This window comes from Canis lupus, chromosome 26 (genome assembly GCF_003254725.2).
Source record: "Canis lupus dingo isolate Sandy chromosome 26, ASM325472v2, whole genome shotgun sequence".
NCBI classification, from domain to species: Eukaryota; Metazoa; Chordata; class Mammalia; order Carnivora; family Canidae; genus Canis; species Canis lupus.
Window position 1 is genome coordinate 27,848,328 of NC_064268.1, and position 27,132 is coordinate 27,875,459.

The window sequence follows — 27,132 nt, forward strand, 5'->3', positions numbered from 1 at the left end:
GAGAGCCAGGTCATGGACCCCACCTGAGACCTAAGGCTGCCACAGGACCTGAGGGAAGTCAGGGAGGGACCCCACCTACCCCCTTCCAGGGGCAGGCAAGAGGTGGGGGTGGGAAGGTTCTCCATCTGTTGAACAGAGATGGCACCCCCCGCGCCCCCTAGGCAGGGTCAGTGGAGGGAGGCTGGGCTACTGTTCTGAGCTAGTGGCTTCTTCAGCACCATAAGGTCCGCCAACATCACCTGGACTGGAGACCAAAGCTCTGCCTCAGAAACTGGTCTGTCCCTGTTCCTGGCCAGCTTCCTCCTGGGCACCTGCATACACATGAGCAGAACCAGCACCTGTCGGGTGGGGGAAGGGGGGGCTCAGTCTGCAAGCCTCCACTCTCCAGCACCTTGGCCCTGCTCTCACCTGTCATATTCCCTGATCACTCACCTCACCTGGGTCCATACGGGCATGCCCAAGGTGTCCTGGGCACCATCATCAGGCCAGCTCGAGCCCTCATTCACGTGGTCATGGGCCTACAGGCAAGATGGCATCGGTGGGCCACCATGTGGTGTTTGCAGGCAGGGAGGGGGCAGTGGACTTGAGGACCTGGTACCCAGCCATTCCCACTGCCCTCAGAGCCTACAGGCCCCTAGCAGAAGTCTCTGCCATTGATAGGTTCCCCTTCGTGCTGTCCTTGCCCCAGCCATCCTGCTCCATGCCCCCATCCAGCGGTTGGGTAATGCCCCTAGCTGGTCACATACCTGGGCAATGACAGTTCCTGGGAACTAACCCCTCAGCATGGCTCCAGAGCCCGGTGCTCATCTCGCCGTAGTGACCTTGGCCTGCCAGCATGCCCTTCACCATGCCCGGCTACTGGAAAGCCCCAAACACATTCCACCTCCTGCTTCCAGCATTAATTCAAGCCCTTACCTCTGCCAAGACCAATTCGGGATTCGAGGTCACTTCCAGAATCTCTTCTGTCTCTCCTCCTGGCAGGCAACCTGAGGATCCTGCTACCCCCCACCTTTGATGGTACCCAGCGTGGCTAGTCTAGCTGTGGCCACCGTCCAGGACATAGTTCTCACTGACACTGAACTCAGAGTGACTCTTCAACTCTACTTTCATTTACTTCTGATATTTTATTGCAACGTCTGTTGAAAGCAAAACCATCCAATTGTGAACAAAATGTAGCTGGTGTGGTTCTAGAAGGCACAGGCTGCCTCCAGCCTCAACCCTCTGGGGAAAGATGAAAAAGGTGCAGGAAAGCAAGCAAGTGTGAGGACTCTCTGAGAGGGAGGCCACCGGCACAGGATCTAAGAGGGAAGACAGCCACCAGGAACCCCCAGGGCAGGACAGATGTGACAGGGGAGCCGCTCAAGGCTCAAGCCAGGAATGACACAGGATGGGTAGAGCAGGGACACAAAGTAGGAGCCCGGAAGGATGAGCTCCAGTGGCCGAGGTTAAGGACCCCATTTATTGGTTGGCAGTGACATCTACTGTCACCTCCAAGAACTGCAGCCACATGAGCCATGTGACTTAGTATGGAAGGTCCTGAGAGACTAGGGACCCTGGCCCTGTCCTAAAAAAACAAATCACTTGACAGAAAAACAGACCTTGGCAAATGGAACCGTGAGTAACTTCAAAGTGTTGTGTGCTTTGACCTGTGCAGTTTCTGTTACATAAGTGCAATTTCCCAAAAGTTTTGGGTTGAGGCACATGGTTGATGAGAAGCCCTTGGTTTGTAAAACAGGTTGTAGGCCTTGTGATGAATAAAGACGCTGCGTTCTTTCCTCCAGAGACCCCCACTAGGATGCTAGCGAAACCAGAGTTAACAGGGTAGGTAGCATAGCTCAACTCTTCCCCCCAAACTGTTTATTCTCTGTCACCTTGTTTCTGTAAGATAATATTCATGTTTGACAGCAAATGTTAATTTAGTTGTTTTGCAAGAACTCAAGGTTTCATAAAAAAGAAAACAGAACCTAGGACCACTGACTTCCCCCTTGGGCACAACAAAATGAAATTGACCCTCCCATACTCAGCAACTTCCCGAAGCTGATCTTGAGTCACCTGACTCTTGTCCCCTTTACCCAGACCCTCTTTCACTGGCCTTTAAGAATCCCTGACCTGGGGATCCCTGGGTGGTGCAGCAGTTTAGTGCCTGCCTTTGGCCCAGGGCGCGATCCTGGAGACCCGGGATCGAATCCCACATCGGGCTCCCGGTGCATGGAGCCTGCTTCTCCCTCTGCCTGTGTCTCTGCCTCTCCCTCTCTCTGTGTGACTATCATAAATTAAAAAATAATAATAATAATAATAATATTCATATAAATATGTGTGTGTGTTATCTTCTTTATCCATTCATCTATCAATGGACACTTGGGCTGCCTCCATAATTTGGTTGTAGTAAAAAATGCTGCAATAAACATAGGGTTGCATATATCTTTTTGAATTCATGTTTTCAGGGGCTTTTCAGTGGCTCAGTTGGTTAAGCATCAGCCTTCGTCTCAGGTCATGATCCAGGGTCCTGGGATCAAGCTCCACATGGGCCTCCCTGCTCAGTCAGGAGTCTGCTTCTCTGTCTCCTTCTGTCCCTCTTCCTTGCTTGTGTTCTCTCTCTCTCTTAAATAAATAAAATCTTGAATTAATGTTTTTATATTCTTTGGGTAAATACCCAGCAGTGGAATTACTAGACCATATGCTGGCTCTGTTTTTAACTTTTTGAAGAACATCTGGACTGTTTTGCAGAGTGGCTGCACCAGTCTGCATCCCCACCAACAGTACACGAGGGTTCCTTTTTCTCCACATCCTCACCAACACTTGAGAAGGTGTGAGCCTTGTCCCTTGTATCCTTGTGTGGTAGCCTTTCGAATAAATGCTTTCCTTGCCACACACTCGATGTCTCGGTGATGGGCTCTGCTGTGTGTTGGACAGGTGAACTTGGGTGCAGTCACACTAGCATAAAATAGAAAGGTGTACAAATAGGAAGAAAGGAAAACAGGAGCAGGGCTTTGTTGGGCATGCGTTCAACAACTGAGAGATGAGATCTAAAGCAGGGATATGGGAAGGAGCCCATCTCCAGGCCCATAGGGCAGACATACGGGCTACAAGAGAGGGGCTCAAATGGTTGAGCCCCCAGAACATCTCAGGGAAGCCAGCAACAGCTGGGTCAGGTCAGGGGCCTTCGCTGCTGTGCCAACGTCAACCTCGATTAGGGTAGAGGACTCAAAGATGCTTATCCATCCGTATCCCAAACACGATGCTTGGGTATCAGGGCCCTTCACAAATGACACAAGAGGGTCACAGGAGAAGAAATGCAAATGGCTCCTAACACTTGGAAAGTACCCCGTTTTGGGTTGCCTGGGTGGCTCAGCGGTTGAGCTTCAGCGGTTGATCTGCCTTCAGCTCAGGCTGATCCTGGGGTCCTAGGATTGAGTCCTGCATTGGGCTCCCTGCATGGAGCCTGCTTCTCCCTCTGCCCGTGTCTCTGTCTCTGTGTGTCTCTCATGAGTAAATAAAATCTTTAAAAAAATTACTGTAGCCCTTGAAATATCATCTATATCCTTTAGTAGTTTGTCATTCTTTTTTTTTTTTTTAGTCATTCTAATTGATTTCTGAACATTTTGTTGCCCTAGTAACAATCTTATATATTGACTTGTTATCTGTGAGGTTACTTTGGTTAACTATGAGGAGTGTTACTGAACATACTTTGATTATATACATATGACTGTGTAATAAAACCAATAATTCTTGGTTTCTTATTCAAGTGTCTGAGTCTTCACTATATCTTTTTAAGGCTTTATTTATTAGAGAGAAAGAGAGTGTATGCAAGTGGGGTGAGGCACAGAGGGAGAGGGACAAGCAGACTCTGCACTGAGTATAAGCCTGATGCAGGACTCAATCTCTGACCCTGAGATCATGATCTGAGCTGAAATTAAGAGCCAGACACTTAACCGACTGAGCCACCCAGGCACCCTGAGTCTTCATTACATTTAAAAGACCAAAATAAATAAATAAATAAAAATAAAAAATAAAAAGACCAAGGAGGGGATCCCTGGGTGGCTCAGCAGTTCAGTGCCTGCCTTTGGCCCAAGGCGTGATCCTGGAGTCCCAGGATCGAGTCCCATGTTGGGCTCCTGGCATGGAGCCTGCTTCTCCCTCTGCCTGTGTCTCTGCCTCTCTCTGTGTCTCTCATGAACAAATAAATACAATCTTTTAAAAAATAGAAAAAATTAAAAGTAAAAGACCAATGACATTTGTTGATTTTAAGTTGATTTTGTTCTTCGTGCTGTTGAATTTTCAGAGCTCTTTATATATGGTGGATTTTAGTCGTCTATTGATTAGAACTCCTGCACATGAGAATAAGCACTGCCAAGGACATTAGGTGTCCTACCTGTGCAGAGCTCCTCCAGGAGCCAGAAACAAAAGACTAAGGCCAGATGGAAAGAATTGAAAAGGACAAGTAGGAGACTAAGAAGGAATCTTTATTGCTAATCTCCTGGGCTACAACCATCAGCTCCCATTCCAGACTCCTCAGGGGATCCTGGAAATACGAAGCAGCATATAAGGATAGACTTCTGGGGCAGGGTCCGGGATCTTTTTGTTGGCCGCCTGCTCCAAGATGTTCAGGATGAGACCATGGGTCTCCTGGCAGAGATCCATACCCAGGAAAGCCTCCAGTCGCTCACGCCATGCTGTCAGTTTCGGCCGTCCCTCAAAGAGGTCAAAGCCAACGGCCACAGGCTGCAGGGACAAACGATGGGAAGGTTACAGTGATCCTGAGGCCCCAATGCCAGGACCACTGGCACAGGTGTCAGGTCCCTTTCCCACCCCTTAGCTGAGGCCCAGCACCATGTGGCCAGTCTCGGCCCAAGAGCACCTGCGTGAAACACCACACACAGGAGAGAAGCAGAAAGTCAGGGCAAAAGCACCAGTTTAGACAGAAACCTGCTCTGCAATTCTGGGCAAATTCCCAGCTTTCTCTAGGCCTCAGCATTTCTGTCTAGTGAGGGTGGCGACAGGAGGGATGCTGTCCACAGATGTTGCTCCACCGGCCATGCTCACACCTGTATCAGCTCCTCCAGTGCCATGAGGTCGGCCAGTGTCACGTGCTGGCCTGTGAGGAAGGCCTGGTCCCTCAGGAACTTGTCCTCTAGCTCCTGCAGCGCCCGGTCCATGGCGGCCCTGTTACGCTGCACCTTCTCCTCAGGCAAGTGGACCCCAATGAGCGGTGCCAACACCTGATGGGCAAAGGGTGGGCTCAGGTGTGGTCCCCACCCCCACCCCCAGGTCCCCGGCAGCCAACACCCCGCAGATGGCTCTCCTCACCTGAGTCCAAAGGGGCACGCCGAAGGTGCCACGGACGCAGTCGGCATGCCAGCCCAGGTACTCATGGATGCGGGCACGGGCCTGGAGGTTGGAGGGGTACCAGTGGTCCGCCGTCGGGTACTTGCTGCTCAGGTATATCAAGATGGCAGTGCTGGGGAGAAGGGAGGAGCGGTGGCGGTGAGGATCCTGGGTCCCATGCCTCAGTGGGGCTCTGGGGCTCCTCTGGGCCTCCCCCCCATCTGCAGCTCCCTGGGCACTGCCTCTGGTCTCCCCCGACTCTGCCCTCCCGTGTCTCCGTCCTTGGCTGTCTCTAGCATGGATGCTTGGCCAGACCGTCTGCTTTGCCCTTTCATCCCTGTGATACAGTGGCAGCCGCCCTGTGAGCTGGAGATTTGTCATCCCAGCTGCACGTGAGGAAGCTAAGGTTCAGAATCATTAAGTAACTAGTCTGAGGCTCAGAAAAGGCTCTCTGGGCCTCTGGAATCTTGCATCAAGGCCCCTGCATGTTCAAGTGTATGGGCTGAGGCCCAGGAGGGGAAGCATGTCCTCGGATCTGTCGTGGGTCCCCTCTGACAGGTCCTCGGGCCGTCATGCCTGTAGTCGCCCAACCTCTTGTCCTCGACCTGCCTGGTGGCTGGCCCTGAGGTGTCCCCTGGAGGTGACTCTGGAGAGCAGCCTGAGGAGCCAGGAGAGGCCCTTTCAGCCTCCGTTTGTTGAACCTGCTCTATCGAACTGGACAAATGTCCCCATGTCCTCTTCTAGTGCCCTTCAATCTGGGGATGGGAAGGCCCTGGGGTCCAGAAGGAGAGGCTGAAGACAAGAGGGGTAAGAGCGATGCTGCGTCAGCCCCCTAACATCCTGGTCACCCCCAGCCCCAGCTCTACCCTTCCCTTTGCCCTCGCCTGCCCCACAGGGTCCTCTGGCACAGGGCAGGCCAGCCAGAGGCCAGGTGGGCTGGGGGCTGGGGCGAGGGGGTAGGAAGCACTGGAGGCAAGAGGGCTGGGCCTGGGGGGGAAGCACCTTTCACTCAAGATGAAGTCCCCATCCTTGAGGGCAGGGACCTTGCACAGGTTGTTAATCTGGGAGAAATCCTTGCTCACGAGCTGCCCTGTGGAGGAAGAAGTCAGCAAAGCTTAGAGCCAAGAACCGAGGCTCTGCGCTCTCCCTGTCGTCCCCAGCGAGCCCTGGGCCAGGCTGGGCCTCGGGTCAGGGGTGAGGGCAGCCTCCCTGCCCCGCCCGGTCCCAGGGCAGCTGAGGGGTCGGGGCGCAGGGGGGTTAGCTGACCAGGCCCCGGGAGGGCAGGGGGCAGGGAGCCAGAGAGGCCTCCGCGGTTCCCACCTCTAAACTCTCCCCTGGTGGCCAGCTCCCCAGGGTCTTTAGGGCTTTAGGACTTTTTTTTTTTTAAGATTTCATTAATTTATTCATGAGAAATATGAGAGAGAGAGAGAGAGAGGCAGAGACACAGGCAGAGGGAGAAGCAGGCTCCATGCACCGGGAGCCCGACGTGGGACTCGATCCTGGGGCTCCGTCCAACCGCTGAGCCACCCAGGTATCCCAGGGCTTCAGGACTTCAAATACAGGCTCTCAAGGCAGGAACTGTGAAAATCCAGTTCAGCATTTACTCCTCATTCCATAGAAAAGTAACATTATCCTCCTTCTCAGAGTGAAAGTTAAGGTTCAGAGAGGGTCTGCGGCCCGTCCACGGCCACACAGCAGAGGGCAGTCTCCAGTGGGAGATACCAGAGAGCAAAGGCAAAAGAAATGCAGATAAAATCACATTTCCTCACAATTTGCAGCCCTTCCAAAAAATACCTGAGACGGGCAGAGTGTGACTTTCCTCAAAGAATTCACAACTGCCTTAAAGTTAATGCTTTGCTAGAGGTAAAAAGCAACCTAACTCTGACAATCAATACCAGACCTCCAGGATCCTCTAAGTCTTCTTTGACCTACAGAAGTCCCTTTAGGGACTCCCTTTATCTCTACACGCCACCCAAGTCCAAAATATATCATCAGTTGCACCTTATAAGCCCAGAGCAGCCCTTTCTCCATATGGTCCTATCCCCGTGCTTTAATAGAAGCACCTTTAAAATTTATTTATCTATCTGCTTACCTATTTAAATATCTAAATCTATTTATTTAAGAGAGAGAGGGAGAGAACATGAGCAGGAAAGGCAGAGAGAGGTAGAGAGAATCTCAAGCAGACTCCATGCTGAGCACAGAGCCGGAGGTGGGGCTCAATCTCGTGACCCTGAGATCACCAGGTGAACCCAAACCAAGAGTCAGATGCTTAACCCACTGAGCCACCCAGGTGCCCCAGTCACTGACAGTTTCTGAATTTCAGAGGGTTCAGGTACAAAAAAGTTAAATGCTTCAATGTGTTCACAAAGGAATATTTTATCCTATTTCTGTATATCACGGATATCTAAAAGTTTCCTTAATCTGGAAGAGTAAAACAGAGAACCAAGAACATTTCAAACAGGAGTCACCAAAACTATAATCATCTTCCTCAGTTCATTTAGTCCTGTTAATTCGTGCTCAGTTTGAATGCAGCTTTTTTAGTTAGTTCTGGAAATTCTTACCCACTTTAGCTTTATTATGATTTTAAAGAAATCAAAATCCTGTATTTATCCAAAGCCCTTCTAATGACTTTTAATTTAACACATTTTGCAAGAGCACCAGAACAATATCCATAAATGACAAAGACTCAAAATGAACATGGCTAAAGATACTTTAGTTTATTATTTGTGTGTGTGTGTGTGTGTGTGTGTGTGTGTGTGTGTAATACTAGCTGACAAGGAAAACCAGTTACTTCTGTGACAAATAACACCTCAATAATCACAATATCAAGTGATGGTCTTATACCAACATATTAAAACTTTAGGAATTGTGTATAATCTCTAGAATAGCACTTACCCAAACAACATAAGCTAAGGCTTATCATTATTTTTTTTTTAAACAATGCTTCTCAAGTAAGCTAACGAAGCACATGCGTAAATAGGATTACAGATCATTACAAAACTTATGTAGTTAACCAAGGTGGCAGCAAGAGATTCCAAAGGCGGGGCACCTGGGTGGCTCAGTGGTTGAGCCTCTGCCTCTGGCTCAGGTCGTGATCGGGGATCCTGGGATCAGTCCTGGATCCTGGGATCAGTCCCGCATCAGGATCCCCGCAGAGCCTGCTTCTCCCTCTGTCTGTCTCTGCCTCTCTCTGTGTCTCTCCAGGATCACGCCCTGAGCCCCTAAGCCTAAGGCAGACACCCAATCGCTGAGCCACCCAGGCGTCCCTAAGCCAACAAACTTAAATTAGTGTGAATACCCCCGCTTCCACTCTGAAATCAATCGACTTTCCCCATTGTCCATTTCTACCTGGGATACTGGTGGGGAAATCTGAAGTGGGTGGTCTAAGTCCAAGGGGGTGCTCCTCACTCCTTGGCAGTGAGGGTAGGAGCAGGAACCAGTGGCGCCACAGGCACAGGATGGTATAAGAGCCAGTTTGGCAGACAGCACCCAAGGTGGTAGAGAAACAGGGGGAGAGGGAGACAGAAGAGGTGAGGTGCCACCAGGGAGGCTGGAGGCCAATAAAAGCCCAGAGGGCAGAGAAAGGACCCCAGTTCTGAAGCTCATCAGCTCAGAGAGCACACATGGTGGTGGTTTTCTTGCCACTAACAAGTGAAAATACGCAGTCCCACGTTGGGCCAGAGGAGACAGGGAGCTTGCCTGAAACAAAAGGAGTTTCAGCGCTGCTTGGGAATATTCCTTAAAGTCCCCATCCCGAGATAGACTAAACAGAGACAATTCGCTCCAATTATCATAGCCATTAACCCGGGAAATGAATGAGCGAGAGGCCCCCTCCAGCCCCATACAAGAATAACCGGGGTCTATTAGGAGGAACAGTGAGAGTCAACATCCCTTCATCACAAATGGCCTGGGTTTCCTCCAGCAATCTGGGTTTATTAGGAGGAGGAGGAGGAGGCCTGTTTAGACAACCATGTATCCAATATATTGGGAGGCGCTTGTTAGCCTGGTTAGCAGCCAAACACGTTCCATGAGAGGTCCTTGGGTCAGGTTCCTGATTTAGGGCCATGCCTACCTCCATCCATTTGCCCTGTTTCCTGCAGAAGAGATCTAACAGATCATACAGAAGTTTAGTGTCCCATTAATGGGCCATTTTTCCTCCTCTCTAAGGAGTACGGAGGCCATGGACTATTACAGGAGATCAGACTTCTTTTTCTTAAATCGTGCAATGTGAATAGTTTCCAAGGGATTAAAAAAAGGCACCCCAAAGGAGACTCCTTGGGAAGCGAAGATCCCATACTTCTAAAAAAGGAGAGAAAGTCCAAGGAATCCCCACACTCCAACTCCCAGGTATTATATCACACAGGATATGTCAGCGGTTCCTGGTGTCAAAGAGACCAGAGGAATCCTTTGAAGGAAACGATTATGAGCACCACCCAGCCCTATAGAATGGATGCTGGCATCTCCCCTCCCACCTTCTAAAACCCTGCTTCCAAAAAACAAACAAACAAACAAAAACCTGCTTCCCCATTGCCTACTATGCTACAAGTAGATGCCATGACTGGACTCCAAAATATGGAGCCATGAAGAACCCACTTTTTTTTTTTTTTTAAGATTTTATTTATTTATTCATGAGAGAGACAGAGACACAGGCAGAGGGAGAAGCAGGCTCCATGCAGGGAGCCAGATGTGGGACTCGATCCCAGGTCTCCAAGGTCACGCCCTGGGCCGAAGGTGGCGCTAAACAGCTGAGCCACCTGGGCTCCCCTGAACCCGCCTTTTTAACCCAGGAGAAACATTAGGAAAATCTTACAAAGTGAAATGACCCGCTTTCATATTTAAATAGTAGGGGACATTGACGGAGAATAGTTAAGATAGAGAGGCACCATGGTCTAAGCAACAATCCAACACACATAGTCTTTACAGACAACTTACCTAGGAAACGATCCCCAGTTGTGTGTGTGTGTGTGTGTTTAAGATTTTATTTATTAGAGAGAGAAAAGGAACTGAGGTAGGGGCAGAGGGAGAGGGAGTTGTATACTTCCTGCTGAGCTGGGAGTGGGATGTGGGGCTGGATCCTGGGACCCTGAAATCATGACCTGAGCCGAAGGCAGACGCTTAACCAAAAGAGCCACCCAGGTGCTCCAGGTTTGATTTTGTTTTGTTTTTAAGGTTTTATTTATTTAAGAGAGTGCGCAAGCACGAATGCGGGGAGGGGCAGAGGGAGAGGCACACTCCCTGCTCCAGCTTAGGTGGCTGTCCCATGCCCAAGAAAGACAATTTTGAATAATAATAGGAATCATGGGGGATCCCTGGGTGGCTCAGCGGTTTGGCGCCTGCAGGCTCGAGTCCCACGTCGGACTCCTGGCATGGAGCCTGCTTCTCCCTCTGCCTGTGTCTCTGCGCCGCTCTCTCTCTCTCTGTGTCTATCACAAATAAATAAAATCTTTAAAAAAATAAAAAGAATAGGATTAAAGAGGGGACACTAAGTTTCTAGATCTTATTATAATTCCGGCCATGTACTAGCTTCCAGCAGAAAGGTAGGTTAGGGACACGTGGGTGGCTCAGCGGTTGAGCACCTGCCTTTGGCACAGGGCATGATCCTGGAGTCCCTGGATGGAGTCCCACATTGGACTCCCTGAGGGGGAGCCTGCTTCTCCCTCTGGCTATGTCTTTGTCTCTTTTTCTCCGTGTCTCTCAAGAATAAATAAATAGAATCTTTAAAAAAAAAAATTCTTGAGGGGCACCTGGATGGCTCGGGTCCTAACTAACCCCTGGGTCCTGGGATCGAGCTCCACCTCTGGCTTCCTGCTCAGCTGAGACTCTGCTTCTCCCTCTCCCTCTGCCTTTCCCTCTCGCTGTCTCTCAAATACATAAATAAAATCTTAAAAAAAAAAAATTCTGACCGGCTCAGCGGTTTAGCGCCGCCTTCGGCCCAGGGCGTGATCCTGGAGACCCGGGATCGAGTCCCACGTCGGGGTTCAAGGAGTGAAGAGTTATATACTTTTAATTTGGGGGAGGGTAAAGACGAAGTTTCCAAAAGGTTTTTCTCATGTTAAAGAAGACTTACGGGATCCTGGAGGCCTGGCTATTGTCAAGCTAAGGTTGCCCTTTTCCCTCTAGCAAAGCAGTAACAAGGAGACGGGGAGCGTTCTGGGAGGAAGGGCCGACGCGGCCCGTCTCAAGCACTGGTCAAGGGGCTACAAATTGTATGGAAATTTAATTTTAATCTACATTTGTTTTGTCTTTGTTCTCCTCCGGAAGGTGCGGAGGCTGCGGGGCCGGGGCCGGGGCCAGGGTGGGAGAGGGGCGGGGACAGGGACCCCCAAGAGCCGCCCGGCCCACCTCTGAATATGTCCACGGGGCGCAGCTCGAAGGGGATGCCGTTCTTCTTGGCGAAGATGTAGACGGCGCGGCAGGGCTGGGACACCAGGTCCAGGTACAGCTCCAGGCCCATGGCGGGGCGGGGGGCGGCGGGCGGCGGAGCGGGCCGCCCGGGTTATAGGGCCCGCGGCTCCGCCCCCCGGGGCTCCGCCCGCCCCGGCCCCCACCCCCACCCCCACCCGCCTGCGAGTGCTGCTGCGGGCGCCGCGGTCCGGCCGCGCGGGGGTCGCTGAGGTCCCCCGGGGGGTGGCGCACTGGCGGGTGTGGCCCAGGCTGCCGGGAGCGCGGGCTGGAGGCAGGATTCAGGGAAGAATCGGCGGCAGTGGGAGCTGCCCACCCGCAGGGCTGCCGTGGTGCGAGCTGCGGGTCGGCGTCGGTGGGAAACGCCCGGCCTCCGGGCGGGGGGACGACAGCCCACAGCTAAGCGTCCCTCCACCTTCTCGTCTCGACCCTCACCCGCCCCTGGATGTGATCCCCGAGGCCGCCCCGTGCTCTAGCCGGATCTGGGGGGAACCCGTCCTCTGGGCCCCGACCTAAGCAGGCGGCTTCAGAGGGCTTCCCTGGGATATTTGGAGTTGCGGTTCGGGGACAGGAGGCGAACGTGGGCTTCCTAAGCTGGGGCCGCCCGCGCCTTGCTCTCAATTTCAAGCTCAGCGGGCAGGCTGGCCTGAGAGAAGGCAGCTTAGTCACAGAGAAGGAGAGTTGGGAAGAAAACCAGCTCCTGATCCCAGTTCCCCTGTGGGCCAGCTGTACCTCTCCCTTATTGACAACGGAGTTTTCCAGGAAATCCCTCGTTTGCCCTAAACCACTTGGAACTGAGTTTCTGTCCCTTCTAAAGAAAAGAATCCTTGGGCAGCCCGGGTGGCTCAGTGGTTTACAGCCACCTTCAGCCCAGGGTGTGATCCTGGAGACCCGGGATCAAGTCCCACATTGAGCTCCCTGCATGGAGCCTGCTTCTCCCTCTGCCTGTGTCTCTGCCTCTCTCTCTCTCTCTATCATGAATAAATAAATAAAAGCTTTAAAAGAAAGAAAGAAAAGAATCCTGACAGTCAGCAAGGAGGGTCCAGGTGCATAGTGGCAGAAATTTAGATAAATTATGGCCTGCAAAATAAATAAATAATAAAATAAATTATGGCCTGCAGGTGTGTGGAAGGCAGACTTTGTACGATGAACTTGGCTATTTAGTTGAGATTTCCAAACAAAGTGTTCAGGGAGTGTGGCCTGTTTCTTCTTCCTGCTATCAGTATAATATGTGAGCAGAGAGATTGAGGGAAGAACTGTCAAGCAAGAAAACTGAACCTGAACATGATGATTTGAGGGAATCCTTAGCCTATTCAGGTTGCAAGGACCCCTAAAATTAGGAGGCTCACTATCAGGAAAGCACAACTCAGCATCTCCTGGAGGTCACTGATGAGTTTTATACATGCACACCTCGGCTTCTTTGGGCTTGAAGTGTGTGTGCTGTATACAGGGCGGGGGGGGGGTGGGCAGGTAGGAGGAAGTGAAGGGTTATATGGCGGTGTTGGGGTGGGGCACCTATACGTGCTTGCTGAGAATATGGAGGGCGTGATACAAAAAAACCTGAGTTTAAATCCTGACTCTGTCACTCAATAGCTACATGACCTGGAGCATGTTATGAACTTCTTTGAGTCCTGGTGTCCTTTGCTATCAAACGTGCTAATTCCTCCACTCAGACTCAGGTCTGTTGTAAGACATAACTTTCAAAATATCTATATAAAATCACTGAGCCCTGTGCCTCAATTAGATGTTAGCTTCCTTCTTTCTACTTGTATTTTTATTGCTGCTTTTGTGTTTGTTTTTTAAAGATTGTATTTATTTATTCATGAGAGAGAGAGGCAGAGACACAGGCAGAGGGAGAAGCAGGCTCCATGCAGGGAGCCCGGTGTGGGACTCGATCCCGGGACCCCAGGACCCCGCCCTGGGCCGAAGGCAGGCGCTCAACTGCTGAGCTACCCTGGCGTCCCTTTATCACTGCTTGGCGTGCTCATTTTCATATTGCTACAAAGTCCATCATCTACTTGTAATTCCTTCAGCATAATGTTCCTTCAGGTTTGTATATATCTCATATGTGGGCCCAATAGAATGATATTTGTTATGTCACTAAATTTGACTCCCCAAATAGGCACATGTGTCAATCTTTCTACCTTTTGTATGTGACACCCTTCTCCTGACCGGCCCCTGCACCCACTTCCTGTCCTCCTTGCTACCTTGAAACTTCCAACACTGTGACAGTGCTCAGTCCGAGCCCCGAGATCAGGCCCTCCTGGAAGGATCTGTTCCATAACTCTGGTCTAACAGGACAGTGAGGGGTTGAAGAAAGCAAACTCCCAGGCTTTGGATGAGATAGGCCTGCAAACAGGGCCATTTTCAGCTTCTGTGTTGAAGCTCCCCATGAGGCAAGGTCCAGGTGAACCCGGTACAAGCCTTTAGAATCCCCTGCCGTTGAAGTCACACAGGGTATGCTTAATTAGTCCCAACGATGAGCTGTGACAACGTGTGTGGGATATTGCCAACTAGAGAAGCTCATTAGAGACTTTGCCCAGGGCTTTTCTTGGGGGTTTTTCTTGATCCCGTGCCTGGCACATGTCCAAATTCCAGACTCCCAAGAGGAAAGAATAAACCATATTGGTTGGACCAACAATTTAGGTACAGTGAGCTACTCTTGATGGTCTGAAGTTAATAATGATGGGAAGCCTCCCAGAATATACCCCAATGGAGAGCCAACCTTGAAAGCAGACCTTTCAAAGAATAGCAATCAGGCCTGTTATATTAACTTTTCTGTGCAGTCTACCCCTCAGTCCTTGGCCGAGGTGTCTTCACAGCAAAATTATTATCAGTAGAACCCCACACGACTGGATGAGACCAGTATGCAGTACTGATCTCAGTTATGCCTTTTTTGGGATCCTGGACTTAGCTGATCACAAGAAAGCCCACTAACCATCAAGACCATCTTAATATGCTGGATGGTTTCTTCTTTCAGTTTTTTTTTTTTTTAATGTATTCATGAGGGACACAGAAAGACATTTTTGTATGACTTAACCAGAAAGATATATCATGTTACGGAAATGATTGGGTTAAAATCCTGAAGTTGCGACAATTTCTAATGGGTTTGCATAACCTTCCACCTCTTTTGTCCTGATTATGTAACCAGTCCTAGAAAAGATTAATCTTTCTCTGACAACAGCTTTTAAGTTATACTGCCTTCCTCCTGTGTGTGTACTGGGGGAAGGGGAGCGATGGAGAGTCAGATGATCAGGGTATTGCTGCCCTCATCCTGAAAAGCCATCAGACAACAGCAGTGAGACATCCCAGACAGCAGGTCAGGAGTCCCATCTGGGCAGAGGGGTCATAGTCCCTGCGATGTGCCCTCCCTCGATTCCCAGCTTTTGTGGGATTCACAGGTAAGGAATGGGGTCAATTTCTGTATCTGAAATACACAGCAGAACAGCATATGGTCCAAACAGAAAATAAGCCCTTTTGTGCAGGCATGTGTTTGTGACCCAAGTCAGGGCAGCCAGCACCCATGATGTTTTCATAGTTGTTAAAAAAGAGACAGCAGACCCAAAAGGGACTCACTCATGCTGAACCTCACGTAAGAAAACTAAGACTTGGGATCCCTGGGTGGCGCAGCGGTTTGGCGCCTGCCTTTGGCCCAGGGCGCGATCCTGGAGACCCGGGACCGAATCCCACGTCGGGCTCCCGGTGCATGGAGCCTGCTTCTCCCTCTGCCTGTGTCTCTGCCTCTCTCTCTCTCTCTCTCTCTCTGTGACTATCATAAATAAAAAAAAAAGAAAGAAAACTAAGACTTAAATATCTAACCTAATGGCAGCTTTGACCACCATCCCAATAGTGTAATCTTTAACTACTTAATATGGAATTACATGGTCAGCACTAATAAAATAATCTGCCCAGTGGACCTATTCTGTCCTCTTTAGGAGGTGTCTTCACCGGAAACAATACATTTTTGGCATAATTTCCTTTTTCTACCTCCTTTCTGCTTTTAAAACCCTTTCCTGGGCAGCCCCGGTGGCGCAGCGGTTTAGGGCCACTTGCAGCCCAGGTGTGATTCCGGAGATCTGGGATTGAGTCCCTTGTCAGGCTCCCTGCATGGAGCCTGCTTCTCTCTCTGCCTGTCTCTGTCTCTGTCTCTGTCTCTCTCTCTTTATGAATAATAAATAAAATCTTTTAAAAATAAAGAAATAAAAAATAAAACCCTTTCCTTTTTTAGGTGCACCTGGGTGGCTCAGTCGGTTAAGCATCTGCCTTTGGGTCCTGCTCAGTGGGGCGTCTGCTTGTCCCTCTCCTTCTGTCTCTTCCCCACCACTTGTGCACCCTCTCTCTCAAATAAATAAATAAGTAAAAAAAAAATTTTTTTTTTAACTTTCCTTTTGGGACGCCTGGGTGGCTCAGCAGTTGAGCATCTGCCTTTGACTCAGGGTGTGATCCTGGGGTCCGGGATCGAGTCGGGGCTCCTGTGGGGAGCCTGCTTCTTCTTCTGCCTGTGTCTCTGCCTCTCTCTGTGTCTCTCATGAATAACTAAATAAGTAATTTTATTTTTATTTGACTTTGCATGAGAATAAATAAATAAAATAAAAAATTTTGTTTATTTATTCATGAGAGACATAGAGAGAGAAAGGTAGAGACACAGGCAGAGGGAAAAGCAGGCTCCCTGCAGGAATCCTGATGTGGGACCCGATCCCAGTACCTGGGGATCACGTCCTGAGCTGAAGGCAGATGCTCAACCACCGACGCATCCCCAACCTTCTTTTCGTATAACTAGCTGGAGCTCTTTTCTACTTGCTACTTGGGATGCTACTCACTTCATGAATTGTTGAGTAAAATCAATTTGATCATTATATTTACTCAGTTGAGTGCCTGGATGGTTCAGTTGGTTAGGCATCCACCTCTTGATTTTGGCTCAGGTCATGATCTCCAGGTTATGAGAGTGAGCCCTGAGTGGGACTCTGCCCTGGGCAGAGTGCCTGCTTAAGATTCTCTCTCTCCCTCTGCCACTCTGCTGCCCCCACCCCATCTTGGGAGCTTGTACACACATGCATGCTCTCTTTCTCTAAAAAAAATAAAAAATAATGAAATTGCAGCCTAGGGGGCAAGATAAATAGCCTCTGTTAATTAACAAAATATATAGCATGCCTGATACACATTGCTGAGATGCTTTGCTGACCCAGACCAGGGAAGGGAAACACTGATGCCAGAAAGACAAATTCATTGGTCTTGAAGGTTACCCAGTGCCTGACCAATCAGAAGAACCTGCAACCCCAAGCCTCTTACTTTTGATTTTTTTTTCCCTTAAAAACCCTCACTTACAAGCCATCAGGGAGTTTGGGACTTTTAAACGTGCACTCCCAATTCTAGGTGGGCCACACCAGTTAACAGCCCATCTCTCTTCATGCAAAAATTCAGTGTTCTTGTTTGACCTACTGCACATTGGGCAGATGAACAAATTCTGGTGGTTTGGTTGAATAAGCTAGCACAGTTCCTACTCAGGCTGAATTAGACCCCAGCTGATAGTATCAGATTTGAGCTCAGAGTCCACTCTGGGCAATTAAGATTGGATCTATGAGTCAGGATTCCGAAAAAGCCGGTGGCTTTTCTTCTAAGATATTGCAGGGCCAGACAGCAGAGTAGGTTCTGAATCCAAATGGCAAGTAAGGTTTCCCTAAGCCCTTTATACTTTCTCTGACTTAGAGTCTGAATTAACCTCCCACACTCGCCAAAAAATATGTATGTCCATCAGGCTGGAAGATCCATCAGCCTCAAAGGATCATACACCTGATTTCATAAGAGCCCTCGAGCAAATCAAACACCTTTTTAAAGCTCCAAATGTGTATTTCCTTTTTTTTTTTTTTTTTAAAGATTTTATTTATTTATTCATGAGAGACACAGAAAGAGAGGAAGAGACATAGGCAGAGGGGGAAGCAGGCTCCATGCGGGGAGCCCGATGTGGGACGGGAATCCAGGATCACGCCCTGAGCCAAAGGCAGACACCCAACTCCTGGGCTACCCCGGTGTCTCCCAAATATGTATCTCCATGTGAAGATTGTCACTGTTCTCTACATCATCCTTTTTTCCAGAGGCTCGAGGCAAAAACCACTGGCTATGGAAACTTGCTGTTTTTTCAATACTCAAAAGAATTTAAATGTTAACCAGCCCACTGGCAAAAAGCAAGGAAGTTGTGCCTCATATTACTTTTTCTTCCCAGTTTTCCCTGATTGGGATGATCCCTCTAACATTTATGAAATTAAAGTATATGACATTTTATATCAATTGTACTATGGATCTAGATTGTTGGTTTTTTTTTTTTTTAAGATTTTATTTATTCATGAGAGACACACAGAGAGAGAGGCAGAGACACAGGCAGAGGGAGAAGCAGGCTCCATGCAGGGAGCCCGACGTGGGACTTGATCCCGGGACTCCAGGATCATGCCCTGGGCCAAAGGCAGGCGCTAAACTGTTGAGCCACCCAGGGATCCCTGGATCTAGGTTGTTAGAAAGAAAACTATGGGTCCAATATGGAGTCATATATGTTGGTAGCCCCATGTGAGCAAACCAAGACTTAATACCTAACCTAACTGCAGTTCCAGCACCCGAGGACCATAATCTTTAGCCAATCAACATGGGGTTTCCTGGTCCACATCAGAAAATTTACTGACAATCCCTTCCATTCCCCTAAGGAGAGTGACTTTGTCTAAAACAATGGATTCTCTGGTAATAATTTCCTTTCTGCTCCCTCTCTACTTTTAAAAACCTTTCCTTTTCTGCAACTCGATGCAGCCCCTTTGCCTTTACTAGATGGGGTGTGGCCAGACCGATGAATCATTCATTTAACAGAGCCAATTTGATCTTTTACATTATTCAGTTGCATTTTCCTTGTTTAACCAAGTGCAAATAGCTACAAAATACAAAGCCATTTTTTAAAAACCCTCCCCTCCTTTTTTTCCCCATTGCAAGTTTGCTTAAACCCTTGGCAGAAAATCCAGCATTTACTGGGTTAACAGGCTCTAGGAAAGCTCCGGGTTAGAATCTGAGGGGAACTGCAGCTGGGCGGAAGAAGGCTGGAATTGGAGCATTGCGGTGTGTTTTTTTTCCCTCCTCTGGCTTGTAGAAAACTTTGCATCGGCCCAATAAATGGATTAACTTTCTCCCCCATCTCATTTGGAGGAACAAGCAGGGCAAACTTTTAACTTCTTTGGCTCTCCAAAAGTTCACCTTTGAGCATTGAGGGGGCCTTTTGATTCCTGATGCCAGGAGGTGGATCCAGAGGGAACCGGGACCAGCCAAGAGGATCCTTGGCTTTAGGACAGGATGGAAATCAAACCTGAGGCAGCAGGAAGTGAGAGTTCATTGAAGATAAAGAGAGAGCAGAGAACAGAAAGAGGGAGTGTCCAGGATACTTGGAAAGGAGGGAGTCTCTTCTTTGTTCAGAGTCTGCAGTTGCTACCAGGGATGGTGATCTGGTGCACGTGTTCTCAGGCATCCAGGAACCACTTAGAACAAAGACGATGGCCCAGGTGTCCTTCCTCAGAGCCAGGAGGGTCTTGGCGTTGCTGTCTAGCTCAGGTGGTCTGACATAGACATAGGGTAGCTTCCTCCACTCACTGTTGCCTGGTTCTTCTTTAGATGTTATTTATCCTCGAGCAGCATCAAGTCCTTGTGCTTTACAAAGAGGATGTACGCTATTTACAAGGCGTGTGTAAATTGGGGTGCACATCCTAGCAAGAATGAAAGGAGGGAAAAGCAGATTTTTTGGAGCTTTTCAGTTTCCCAGTCTTATCTCCCCTCTATGGGATTTTTATCCTCCTTATTCTTTGTAAAAAAAATTTTTTTAAGTATTTTATTTTTTATTTTTGAGAGAGAGATGGGGGAGGGGAGGGGCAGAGAGAGAGGGAGAGAGAGAATCCCAAGCAGGCTCCTCGCCCAATGCAGAGCCCAGCTGGGGGCTTGATCCCACAACCACAACCTAAGCCAAAACCAAGAGTCAGACACCCAACTGACTGAGCCAACCAGGCACCCCCCTCCTTATTCTAAAGGAATGTTGAAGGGCAAAGGTCTCATCTTCTGTAACTTCTTCAGACTGGAAAGGATTGTAGACTCTGCCTATTGGGAGGCATAAAAATTCCGAGCTATCAGGACCCCTGGGTGGCTCAGTGGTTGAGTGCCTGCCTTTGGCTCATGTCGTAATCTTGGAGCCCCTGGATGGAGTCCACATCGGGCTCCCTGTGGGGAGCCTGCTTCTCCCTCTGCCTATGTCTCTGCCTCTCTCTGTGTGGTTCTCATGAATAAATAAATAAAATCTTAAAGAAAAAAAAAAAGACCAATGAGCAGAGTGCCTGGCTGGCTCAGTTGGAAGAGCATGTGACTTTTAATCTCAGGGTCATGAGTTCAAGCCCCATGTTGGGTATAAAGATTACCAAAATAAATTAATTTGTTAAAAAAAAAAAGACTTAGGAAAATAGGTTTGATTCTGGACAAGTGAACCCAATCTGAAAGTACTTTTGGGTTTTACTTCTGAGGAAGTAGGGAGTTAAAGTTAAACCTTCCCAAAGTTAAACCTTCCCAAAGTTAAACTTTGGTATGAGCTGATCTTCATGTGATCCATTTTTCTTTTCTTTTCTTTTTTTAAGGTTTTTATTTATTTATTCATGAGAGACACACACAGAGAGAGAGGGAGAGAGGGAGGCAGAGACACAGGCAGAGGGAGAAGCAGGCTCCATGCGGGGAGCGTGATGTGGGACTCAATCCCGGGTCTCCAGGATCATGCCCTGGGCCAAAGGCAGGCGCTAAACTGCTGAGCCACCCAGGAATCCCCTCTTTTTTTTTTTTTTTTTTTTTTTTAAGATTTTATCTTTAAGTACTCTCCCCCCTCAACGTGGGGCACAAACTCAACCTCAAGATAAGGAGTTGCACACTCCACCTGCTGAGCCAGTCAGGCCCCCCTCCATGTTTTTAATAAAACCTTGCTCCCTGGTAGTATGCAACAGATTGCTTATCTTCAATGGGGTATGAAAGTATTTTATTTCTATACTTGTGGAGAGCCTGCAGTACTTTACCCAGGCTAGTAATTTTATTTATTTATTTATTTATTTATTTATTTATTTATTTATTGAAGAGAACATGAGCAGGGGAAGGAGCAGAGGGAGAGGGAGAAGCAGACTCCCTGCCGAGCAGGAATTCAATCCCAGGACTCTGGGATCATGACCTGAGCCAAAGGCAGACGCCTAACCAACTGAGCTACCCAGGTACCCCAGACTAATGATACATTTTAAAATTTTGTTGGTTTCTTCATCAAACGATAAAGTTGCAGTGAGAAAACTTCTATATATTAATTCAAAAGGGCTCAATTTAAGAGTCCCCTTTGGTGCCACTCTTATTCTTAGTGAAGCAATCCATAACATTTTATATTCATGTCTCATGAGTCTCTTGACAGAGTTTTGCCAAAGTTTCTTTAAAGATATGGTTTGGGGGACACCTGAGTGGCTCAGTGGTTGAGCGTTTGCCTTCGGCCCAAGGCATGGTCCTGGAGCCCTGGGATCGAGTCCTGTATCGGGCTCCCTGCATAGAGCCTGCTTCTCCCTCTGCCTTTGTCTCTGCCTCTCTCTCTGTGTCTCACATAAATAAATAAATAAAATCTTAAAAAAAAAAAAAAAGATATGGTTTGGGGAAGAATGCTTGGATGGCTCACTTGGCAGAGCATACAAATCTTAATCTAGGGTTTGTGAGTTCAAGCCCTATGTTGAATGTAAAGATCACTAAAAATAAAAATCTTAAAAAAAAGATATTGTTCATTTTTTACATTTTTCCTGAAGATTTAGGCCTCCATGAGGCATAACAGATCCCTAGAGCCACTGATAATGGTTGTGTTAGCAGGAAAGCAGGGTCCTCATCACTTTGTAGACTCTGAGGAAGTCCAAGCCTAGGTATGACTTCCTTTAATAATCTTTTAGAAACTTCTAAAGTCTTTTCTGTCCTAATGGAGAAGGCCTCTACCCACCCTGTAAATGTATCCACATAAACCTTACCCCAGACAGGGTAACATCTGAGTTAAGTCAACCTGCCAGTCTTCCCCAAGGTAAGTGTCTCCATGTTGAACTGGCTTAATGAAGGTGGGGGAGGCATAGGATGGGTCCTTGGGTCATTTCTGACACAAAGCTCATATGCTCTGGTAACTTCTCTTACCGTTTTGGTTAGATTCTTCTCTCTGAATATTTGCTGTACTGGATTTGCCATAGTATCTCTACCAAAGTGGGTGGAGTCAGATATTTGCTTAATTATCTTCCACTGTAGTGCCTCAGGGAGTATATATATATATATATATATATTATTTCATTTATACCATCCTTTGAGTCGACCTCAAATCCCTTTTGTGAGGCCCACTGAGCCTCAGAGGAAGTATAATTTGGACTTCTTTGAGGAGAGCTTCTGGAATCAGAGCTAAAGCCTGTGTAGCCAGCCCTTCATCTTTCACTGCCACTTTCACTAATGTGTCAGCAAAGTCATTTCCTTGATTTGTCATGGTTTGGTTTGTTTGGTTCCTTCCACAAGATACAACTGCCACCTCCCGAGGTATGTATGTCTCTTACAATGTTAAAATTTCCTCTTTGTGTTGTTTATAGGGGAAAAATTTGAATTTAATAGTCTTCATCTCTTCCAGATGGCTGCATGGGTATGAAATATTAAGAAGCCACATTTAGGGGCACCGAGGTGGCTCAGCTGTTGAGTGTCTGCCTTCAGCTCAGGGCATGATCCCAGGATCCGGGATTGAGTCCCACAGCAGTCTCCTTGCAGAAAGCTTGCTTGCTTCTCCCTCTACTTCTATCTCTGCCTCTGTGTGTGTGTGTGTATGTCTCATGAATAAATAAATAAAATCTTAAAAAAAAAACAAAGCCACATTTTTTTAAAAGATTTTATTAATTTACTTATGAGAGACACAGAGAGAGAGAGAGGCAGAGGGAGAAGCAGGCTCCATGCAGGGAGCCCAACGTGGGCCTCGATCCCAGGTCTCCAGGATCATGCCATGGGCTGAAGGCAGGCACCAAACCGTGGAGCCACCCAGGGATCCCCGGAAGCCACATTTAGAATCAGTATATTTTTTTCACTTTAACCGTTTACCTAATTATAGTGCTCAGATGACGCAGTCAGTTCACGGTTTTGTGCAAAGGATGGGGAGGCAAAGGTCTTGCCCCAGTTAGGCTGAGGCTGTAGGGTGACAATAGCATATTTGGCTTTTTTGGTTCCCTTGAGCATAAAGCTACTTACGTCTATAAACCATTCAGCCTCTGGATTGGGCAGAAGTTTGTCTTTAAAGTCAGACCTACCTAAATACACTTGTTCTATTTTGTCTACACAGAAGTAGATCAGAAGCTCCTTATTGCCTTCATCAGATCATCAAGTAGCCGGGTTTAAAGCTCGACACGCATTGGTATCTCAATAATCTCCCTCCTATTGGACCACTGGTGTTCTTTGGCCTCTAAAACCCCTTGCACTTGATGTGGAGTCATGACATCCAGGTGTTGTCCTAGGGTAAATTTGCTAGCTTCTCCAACTAGTGGGGCAGTTGCGAGCACTGCTCATAAGCATCTTAGCCACCCTTCCGCAACCAGGTCTGATTGGAGAAGTAGGCTGCTGGCCTAGGAACTGGCCCAAGTTTTTGAGTTAGGACTCCTAGGGCTATTCTTATCCTTTCTGACTCCTATAGAGTGAAGGGTTTTTCCAGGTTTGGGAGTCCTAAGGCAGGAGCAGTGTTCAGTTTTTCTTTTAGACCTTTGAAAGCTTGGTGGCAATCATCATCCTATTCCAGGCATTCTAAATCATTTCCTTGTAATGTTTTATAAAGGAGTTTGGCCAAAATACGAAACCCTGGAATCCAAATGTGACAAAAGCCTACCAGGCCTAAGAAAGTTCTATTTGTTGTTGTTGTTGTTGTTGTTTTGTCTAAGAAAGTTCTTGAGCAGCCTGGGTGGCTCAGTGGTTTAGTGCTGCCTTCGGCCCAGGGCGTGATCCTAGGGACCCAGGATCAAGTCCCACATTGGGCTCTCTGTGTGGACCCTGCTTCTCCCTCTGCCTGTGTCTCTGCCTCTCTCTTTGTGTCTCTCATGAATAAATAAATAAAAACTTTAAAAATTTAAAAAAAAAAAGAAAGTCCTTAACTGCCTTTTCATTTGTGGTGTTAAAATATTCAGGGGTTGCCTGGGTGGCACAGTTGATTAAACAACCGACTCTTGGTTTTGGCTCAGGTCGTGATCAAATTCCACATCAGGCTCCCTGCTCTGCGGAGAGCCTGCTTCTCCCTCTCTCTCTATCTGCAGCTCCCCCTGCTTGCTCTCTCTCTCTCTGCCAAATAAATTAACATCTTAAAAATTTTTTTGCATTGAAAACGTTTTTCTTAATTAGAGGCTGAATGCTTTTGTGGCCCCTGGTCCTATGGAATATTACCTTTTCTTTTTTTTAAGATTTTATTTTATTTATTTATTCCAATATTATTCCAATAAAAATTCAATTTCCTTACCCGCCACATCAAGGATCACCTGAGGCTCCTGGTGTGTTATGTTGAAATGTCCAGGAAGAGCCATAGGAGAGCTCAGGCCCCTGTGGTCCTCCTTAACCTCGGCCAGCAAAGGTTTCCAGGCTGGACACCTTCCTTTGAAGTCAGGGACAATACTGTCTCCAATGGCCCTCCATCGTGCAGAATGCACCTTGATGAGGGCCCAGCCTTTTGCGAGCCAGGGGCTGTAGTCTGGCTTTGCCAGACTCTGGCCTTGCAGGCTTCTGTATTAGGTGGTCCTGGGGTGGCATGGTGCCCAATGCCATGGCTCAAAGTTGGGCATGCCATTTATTTTGGACAAACTTGTCCTCCTTCTCTGCCCTGCCCTATTACTTTTTTTTTTTTTTCTAAGATTTATTTATGTTTGAGAGAGAGAGACAGGAGAAGCAGGAGGGGCAGAGGGAAAGAGAGAATCTCAAGCAGCCTCCTCAATGAGTGAGGAGCCTCACCCCTGGATCAGGACCTGGGCCAAAGTTAGGAGTCAGAGACTTAACCAACTTGGCTACCCAGGCACCCCTGCCCAGTCTCTATTACTAAATATAGCCAAAGTCTTATCCAACAATTGTTTCATAGGAGCTTGGGGCCCACAGCTGCCTTCTGTCATTTTCTCCTGATACCTGCTGTAGATTGTAGGATAAAATGCACGGCTAACAGTGACTGCCTTTCTGGAGAATCAGGGTCTGCATTAGTGCATTAGTGGAAAGCCTCCACTAATCTACCCTGAAAGAGAGCTAGGTTTTCTTTTCTTTTTTCTATTAAGATTTTATTTATTTTATTTGAGAGACAGAGCAGGAATAGGGGGGTGGGAGAGGGAGAGGGAGAAGGACCAGCAGGTACCCCTCTAAGCAGGGAGCCTCACACAGGGCTCAGTCCCAAGACCCCAAGATTGTGACCTGAACTGAAGGCAGATGCTTAACTGACTGAGCCACCCAGGTTCCCCGAGAGAATGGTTTTCATCTTTTCCTTGAGTTACTCCCCTTCATCATAATTAATGGCTTGACTATGTATGCATTGTTTCCTTCCCTCCTCTATGGTACAGGAAATAAGACAGTAATATCTGTAGGTTTCATCAAGTCAGCACAAATGTCAAAGTCATTTCAAGGATGTAAATCTGCCGATTTAGGAGCCTGGGCCATATAAACTTCACATTGTCCTTTTAATCTGGGGTCCCCATGCAGGACCACAATGGCCAACACATAAGGTGCTTCATTCCATTTTTCTTGCCTCTTACAAGATAAATCAGGCTGTATCATAATTCAAAGAACTACTTGTGGCCAGATTTCTTGGTTCCCCAAGGTTTGGGGGCCAAACCTCATTATTTACTTTTTTTAAAGATTTATTTATTTATTTATTTATTTATTTATTTATTTATTTATGAATGATAGAGAGAGACAGAGAGACAGAGGCAGAGACACAGGAGGAGGGAGAAGCAGGCTCCATGCTGGGAGCCCGACGTGGGACTCCATCCCAGGACTCCAGGATCACGCCCTGGGCCAAAGGCAGGCGCTAAACTATTGAGCCACCCAGGGATCCCCTCATTATTTTTTTTAAAGGATTCATTATTTATTCACTAGAGACACACACAGAGAGAGAGAGAGAGGCAGAGACACAGACAGAGGGAGAAGCAAGCTTCCCACAAGGAGCCTGATGTGGGACTTGATCCCAGATCCTGGGATCACACCCTGAGTCAAAGGCAGACGCTCAACTGTGGAGCCATCCAGGCGTCCCCCAAACCTCATTATAATAGAATATTAGTGGTTTTTTTTTTTTGTCTCTCGACTTACCCAGCTTAAACTGTGCCCAATTATGTAGCAAACATTTTAATTTTTATTTATTTTTTTTAATTTTATTTATTTATGATAGTCACAGAGAGAGAAAGAGAGAGAGGCAGAGACATAGGCAGAGGGAGAAGCAGGCTCCATGCACCGGGAGCCCGACATGGGATTCGATCCAGGTCTCCAGGATCGCACCCTGGGCCAAAGGCAGGCGCCAAACCGCTGCGCCACCCAGGGATCCCTGTAGCAAACATTTTAATGAGAAATCTTGGAATGCTCACTGTTGGCCCCCATGTAGGACTGAAAGCAGGGAGTCCAGTTGGGCAAAGGGATAAGATTTTAAGGAAATATTGCTTGGAACACCAGAGATTCAAGACATAGAATAGGGTCATTGGCTACAGGGGATATGACTTCCAAAAGATGTTGGAATTTGGCCAAGAAAGATTTCCTGAGACATCTTTGGTGCAAAATACTTGCTTTTGAAGCAAGGTTTCCAGGACCTTGAGGGGTTTAGCTCCTATTAGGAAAAGGTCATTTGGGATCCCTGGGTGGCGCAGTGGTTTAGCGCCTGCCTTTGGCCCAGGGCGCGATCCTGGAGATCCGGGATCGAATCCCACGTCAGGCTCCCGGTGCATGGAGCCTGCTTCTCCCTCTGCCTGTGTTTCTGCTTCTCTCTCTCTCACTGTGTGCCTATCATAAAAAAAAAAAAAAAAAAAAGGAAAAGGTCATTTATTACTCTCTAATAAAACCTTAGTCATGGGACCTTTTAGATGTATACTGGGTTGTCATATGCTTGGGGGATGATTGCCAACATATATTTGGGGAGGTAGAGCTAAAGGAAGTTTCCAAAGATATATTTATATGTTTAAACATTTATACGTTTAGGGACACCTGGGTGGCTCTGTGGTTAAGCGTCTGCCTTCAGCCCAGGGAATGATCCTGGAGTCCCGGGATTGAGTCTCACATCAGGCTCCCTGCATGGAGCCTGCTTCTCCCTCTGCCTGTGTCTCTGCCTCTCTCTCTCTGTGTCTCTCATGAATAAATAAATAAAATCTTAAAAAAAAAAAAAAA

The 27,132-nt window shown here is 47.9% G+C and overlaps 2 protein-coding genes and 1 non-coding gene across 4 annotated transcripts in view; 1 reads left to right on the plus strand and 2 right to left on the minus strand.

The window, feature by feature from the left end:
- LOC112676929 (glutathione S-transferase theta-1) overlaps window positions 1-11,806 on the minus strand; it is a 45,621-nt gene extending 33,815 nt beyond the window's left edge. Inside the window, exon 1 of the mRNA XM_049101791.1 lies at window positions 11,788-11,806. The gene's annotated coding sequence lies outside the window, so the exon portion shown is untranslated. The remainder of the gene's footprint in view (window positions 1-11,787) is intronic.
- LOC112676932 (glutathione S-transferase theta-2B-like) overlaps window positions 4,443-27,132 on the minus strand; it is a 32,536-nt gene continuing 9,846 nt past the window's right edge. The window contains exons 1-5 of one of the 2 annotated variants that reach the window (XM_025474735.3): window positions 11,668-11,841; window positions 6,328-6,415; window positions 5,308-5,458; window positions 5,046-5,219; window positions 4,443-4,722 (exon numbers count right to left, since the gene is read on the minus strand). In XM_025474735.3, the coding sequence (XP_025330520.1) occupies window positions 4,513-4,722; window positions 5,046-5,219; window positions 5,308-5,458; window positions 6,328-6,415; window positions 11,668-11,779 (735 nt within the window). In that variant the 5' untranslated portion in view covers window positions 11,780-11,841 and the 3' untranslated portion in view covers window positions 4,443-4,512. Of the gene's footprint in view, window positions 4,723-5,045; window positions 5,220-5,307; window positions 5,459-6,327; window positions 6,416-11,667; window positions 11,842-27,132 lie in introns of those variants that run through there. The other variant, XM_049101797.1, reaches the window with a different exon arrangement.
- On the plus strand, window positions 20,074-20,146 carry TRNAK-UUU (transfer RNA lysine (anticodon UUU)). The gene has a single exon. It is a non-coding gene; the product is annotated as a tRNA-Lys (tRNA).